Source organism: Nannospalax galili, unplaced genomic scaffold (assembly GCF_000622305.1).
Source record: "Nannospalax galili isolate Female #2095 unplaced genomic scaffold, S.galili_v1.0 scaffold307, whole genome shotgun sequence".
Lineage (NCBI taxonomy): Eukaryota > Metazoa > Chordata > Mammalia > Rodentia > Spalacidae > Nannospalax > Nannospalax galili.
Genome location: NW_008359625.1, coordinates 1,060,333 through 1,066,007, shown reverse-complemented (window position 1 = coordinate 1,066,007; position 5,675 = coordinate 1,060,333). Strand labels below are relative to the sequence as shown.

Below are 5,675 nucleotides of genomic sequence, written 5' to 3'. Positions count from 1 at the left end.
TGGCGGGTGGAACGTCTCTGAAGGTCAGAAGAGGGAGTCGGATCCTCTGGTACTCGAGGATGGTTGTTACCATGTGGGTGCTGGGAATCAAACCCAGGTTCTCTGCAAGGGTAATCCAATGCTCTTAACAACTGAGCCATTTCTCCAGCCACCAAGGTTTATTGTTTAACCTTGAGCTCTAACTAGTCCTCTGGGATTCCAAATGTCATCTCTTAACTATAAGCAGCAACAGCCTGGCAACAGCCAATGCAGTGCTTCAGGCCTGGCTCCAGGTCCCCAGAAATCAACACCTACACTTTAGGAAGATGTGCTGACTTCTATGTCATTGCACGGGTACTATCTGCCATGGTTTCCCTGGTAACTGCTGGGCAGTACACGGAAGGACACTGCTGGGAATGCAGCAGAGCTGTGGGAAGGGACCAGCGGGGACCTCCAAGATGACCTCAAGAAGGGTAGAGGGAACTGGAGAGATGACTCAGTGGTTAAGAGACTGGCTGCTCTTGCAGAGGATCCAGGTTGGATTCTTAAGCACCAACATGCACTTAACAACCGTCCCCCTAATTCCAGTTCCAGAGGATCCAACGCCCTCTTCTGACCTCCACAGGCACTGCATAACATGGGGGCACTTACACACATGCAGACAATACACTCATACATATAAAATAATAAAAATAAAAACATTTTTTAAAAGGGAAGTGGACTAGAGACCAGGAAGGTCATCTGCAGGAGATTCCCTGAGTAGGGAGCCCTGCACACCCCAGAAGCCTTGCTTTTTGGGGTGTTTTCCTCGAGGGAACCATGCACATGGCGAAGTGCAGTCGTTTTCCACTCACCAAGTCGGTGAGGCTCCAAGTGGTATGACCGGTGACAGGGTCGCTCAGGCTCCCTCCTGGGTGGGAGTGTTTCCAGGCAGGAGGGGCCGTGGCCTCCAAGAAGGAGGCGGTCAATTCATCCGGGAGCCGCCGGAAGATGGCACAGAGGCAGTAACCAATAAAAATATTTTTAATTAAAAAAATACTTAGCAAACTCCAAATCTGAATTCCAAGTTTAGCTATCATCTTCTGTGAAAGCTTTTACCACAGATTTATAAAATGCTTAGATTCTATGCCTCAGGCTTTGATGGCTGGTGGGTTGTGGTTTTTTGTGGGCTTTTTTCTCTTTTAAAAATTTGTTTTACATTTATTCATTTAAATATCACAGTCTGTGTGTGGAGATCAGAGAACAACTTGGGGGAGTTGATTCTCTCCCTCCACCATGTGGGTTCCAGGGATCGAACTCAGGTCACCAGGCTTGGCAGCAACTGCCCTTATCCACTAAGCCATGTCACTGCTGCCCACATCTGTGTTCTTGATGACAGATTACCGTGGACTGAGGATACATCTCGGTGATAGAGCATTTGCCTACCATGAATGAGGCCCTAGGTTCACAAAAGAAAAAACAAGGAGTAAAAGATTCTGCACAGTCAGGGCAGCAACAGGAACCACATTTTGGATCCAGTTCTTTGTTCATTCTTCTCCAAGATTGCTACAGACTAACTGGATGCTTTCTAGTTAAAGATTATTGTTTAGCTGGTGGGCAGTAAATTAATTTCTAAATATAAAACTGACCAAGTCTTTAAATGAAGATGCTTCAAAGCTAAGAAAGTTTTAGTATAAGCTTAAACAATGTCGACAGTAACAAAAGCAACACTATGACATCATGAAACTAACAGTAACCTTCTGCTTCTACATGAAAGTCAGGACTTTCTCTTCAGTATCAGGCTGAAATTGCTGGTAGAAAGGGGGAAATGAACTCCCAAATGACAGTTACTCGACTGTAAATATAACTGGACAAGAAAGAGTGCTGATCTAATAAATTTTTTTGCCTTAGTGGTACCCATATAAAGGAGAATATAGTTTGATGGTTGATTTGAGAAATTTCACAATCATTTCAAAGAAATAAATACAAATCATACTAATTTAAATGCAAAAAATAAATTAGCAAAAGCTAATTTTAGGAGATGGCTTGACCTTCTGAGACACTTCCATGTTTTCATAGTTGAGCATGGTTACAGTCTGCTATCCACCGGGCTAGAGAGTAAGCCCAAACATCGCCACAGTGTATGGTGCACACGCACAAAGGCTGAAAACGCTAGATCGTATAGACTGCGCCTTTAATTCCACTCTCGGGATCTCTCCAGGGGAAAGCAACCACTGTGAGAAGGTTTTTTTGGTTAAGTCTCAATAATGTTGCTCACATTCTAGACAAAATTTCAAAAGATTGACCATATAATTACTTTTGTTAGCTTTTTTTAAAAAGTATTTTATTTTCCACAAGTGAAGGTGAAATGAGGCCAAGTTTTCAGAAAAGATGTACATGTATAAAGAAATAGCAGAATATTTTTCAATCATAATTTAGAAACAAACCCATGTATAAAAAGGGCTTATTTTTATAAACCCTCAGTTCATTTCCTCCACAGCAGAATGTCAGTAGCCTCAGTTCCTAGAAATCCTCAGCAGGCCACGGATGCGCCTGACAAGAGCCTGTATGAAACTATAGCGGGATCGAACCTTTGAATATAATCCTTCGATATCCAGAAGTTTCTTCTGTAGTGATTCTCCAAAAGCATTGATGGCATCAGACTGAAGCTGGAGGTAACAAAGACAGCGTGTTATTATTAAGTTGCTACCAAGTATTTCTTTTATTCTATGTCTTCCAATTTAAAAACTGTTACATTATTGTAATGTGGTCTTTCCAATATAAAATATGCTGGGGGTATAGCTTAGAGGCAGAACACTTGCCTAGCACATGTAAGGCACTGGGTTTGATCCCCACCAACACCAAAAGGGTGCCTTCCACTGTAAAATACTATCAGATTTTTGTAATGGGGTATCAAACTAAATATTCAAATTTCTACTTCAAATGGATTAATATAATTTCCTTTTGTTGGACAGGTATAGCCTCTGAAAGAACCAATAACTGCTGAATGTTTGGACCCTAAGAGACTCCATAGACAGAGGGAGAGGCAGTCACCCCTCCCACCCAATCAGTCAGCTTCAATTGCATGAGAGGATGGGTCAAAGGACAGGCACGAAGGAAGCTGGGAGGTGGGGAGTTGCCATCTTGGCGGGGCGCTGGTGGCAGATCTTGAAAGCTCAGCCAAGATGTAGGTGACACAGCCCATGGGCATCCATGCCTCTGTAAGTGACCCCCCTGACCCCCCAGATAGCATAAGCTTTGTTGGCAAGCCCAAATAAATATCTTTATTCCCCAAACTATAGCTTAGAGGGACATTGTGTCAGTTTTGTGTTGGTTGTAAAGGCAGCGTGGAGCCTGAGAGCTGAGAGGGGCACAGTGCACCTCACAGAGGGCCTGAGAGCCGAGAGCGTGTGGGCCTTCCAAAAGAGAATTTGGCTTTACACCTGTATAAATGTGTACATTTAAGGATATGTCTTAAATAGCAACTAGTATTGGTGCTGACATACTGACATACATATAAAACACAACTCCTGCAGGGCCATACACAAAGTTGTTAAAGAGGGGCTGGAGAGATGGCTCAGCAGTTACGAGCACTGCTTGCTCTTACAGAGGACCCAGGTTTGACTCCCAGCACCCACATGGCCACTAACAACCATCCTAACTCCAGTTCTAGAGTAATCCAACACGTTCCTCTGACCTCCATGGGCACTGCACAACATGGGTGCACTTACGTACAGACAGACAATATGCACACATAAAATAAAACTAATAAATAAAATATATTTTTTTAAAAAGTTGTTAAGAGTAGGTGTCTTTAGGGAAGGGAAGGTTGTGCAGGAAAGAAAGGCTGACTTTCTACTATATCGTGCAATTAAAAAGTAAGCAAGCAGGAGACAGAGGGAGGCAGATCTTTGTGAATTCAAAGCCCAGATAAATAACTAATAGTAAAATAAAAGCAGGCAAACAAACAAAACAAAAACCCACAGTTTTTTGTTTTTTGCCTTTTTTTTTCCAACAGTGAAAGGGTTGAACCCTGGGCCTCATACAAGAACTTTACAGCTGAAGCTCCCCACAGCCCATTCTTCTGTTTGTAAGAAATATTAACCGGGGGTAGGGGGTGCTGAGAGGACATGGGTTCAATTCCCAGTACCTTACATGGCAGCTAAGAACCGTCCTCAACTCCACCTCTAGAGGAATCCATTCTTCTGACCTCTGCGGCACTGCATAACACAGGTACACCCACATACATGCAGGCAAAACACTCATACACATAAAATAAATAGAAAAATATTTTTTAAAAAGAAATGTTAAGGAGGGGACGGGAGGAGAGAAGAAAAAAAAAGAATTTCCAGATTGGGTGATGAATGTTCCTGAAAGGTCTGTGTGTTAAGTTTGTCTGTCCCTACAGTAGAGCCTAGGAAGAGGACCTTAGATCACTAGAGGAGTGCCCTTGAACAAGACTGTGGGACAATGGAGGCAGTTTGCTCCACGTGTGATCCAGCATGCTCACCACAGGCCCAAAGAAATGGGTTGGAACTCCTAAAACGTAAGTGAAAATAAAACTTTTCTCCAAAGTTAATTTCTTCAGACTTTTTTTTAAATAATGGAGAGAAAATTCCCATAGAGCATAATGCCTACAAATCACTGAAGATATTTCAGGCATGCTACAGGGAGCCTCGCATAGTCAAAAATCTTACTTAATTCTGACAGGACTCTATGATTGAATTATCATTCCTATTTCTTTTTTTTTGTCTTTTTGAGACAGGGTCTCCCTATAGTGGGGCTGACCTGGAACTCATTGTGTAGACCAGGATGGCCCTGAACTCACAAGGATCTGCCTGCCTCTGCCTCCTGAGTGCTGGGATTAAAGGTGTGCCTACCACCAAGGCTTTCATACTTACATCTTACATGAAGGGAAAAAAAAAAAAAAAAAGGAGACTCAGAAGATAATGAGGTCAAAGCCACACAGCTGTTAAAGGGCTGAACTAGAATTCAAATTCTCTCTATGCAACCCCGAAACTGATGATGTTTATCAACAAACCAGGCTTCATCCTTACTCTAATTAAGAGAGAGCCTTACCTGCTCTACATCATGTTGGCTCACTGAAGTCAGCCTATTTCTGAAGTCTAGATTGGGTTCTGAAGAGAAGGAATCTGGAGATAGAAGACACAGTGAGGCCAGCTTTACAAGTATATAAACACCACACAGTGGAGAAAAAACATGTGAAGATTAGGAATTCCAAGTTCAACTCTCAGCAGTGGAACCCTGGGAAACATTTCCCTGTTCCAGAACAGAGTTCTCAAGCTTTCCCTAAGGATGTTCATCAGTCACAGAGCTCACTCCAGCAGAAAGAATCACGGCCTGCTTCTATTCTTCCAGAAAATTAGCTGTGAAGAAATTCTGAAGCAAGGTCAGCCCTTCACTATAATAAAATAAACTGTGGTAAACAGGCTCTAGGCTAATCAGCACAATTTTCCATGGACAGAAAGTAAAAATATAAAAAACAACTACATTTACTGACTATTTAGCTCCCCATAACCCAATTCAATTAGTAACCTGAAACACATAAAACAAAGGTTGCTTGGAGCAGTGGCGTACATCCACAGTCCCAGCTACTCAAAGGGCTGGCAGGATCGCTCAAGCCCAGGAGTTCAGGATCAGCCTGGGCAACAAAACAAGATCTCATCTCAAAAACAACAACAAAAAAAGGCGCATAT

General features: G+C 42.6%; 1 protein-coding gene across 1 annotated transcript in view; it reads right to left on the bottom strand.

Annotated features, from left to right (window-relative positions):
- Nucleotides 1–2,285: 2,285 nt before the first annotated feature.
- The window catches only part of Nup205 (nucleoporin 205), an 88,461-nt gene continuing 85,071 nt past the window's right edge, over nucleotides 2,286–5,675 (bottom strand). Inside the window, exons 42-43 of the mRNA XM_008823467.2 lie at nucleotides 5,038–5,111; nucleotides 2,286–2,627 (exon numbers count right to left, since the gene is read on the bottom strand). Coding sequence (XP_008821689.1) covers nucleotides 2,475–2,627; nucleotides 5,038–5,111 — 227 coding nt within the window. The 3' untranslated portion in view covers nucleotides 2,286–2,474. The remainder of the gene's footprint in view (nucleotides 2,628–5,037; nucleotides 5,112–5,675) is intronic.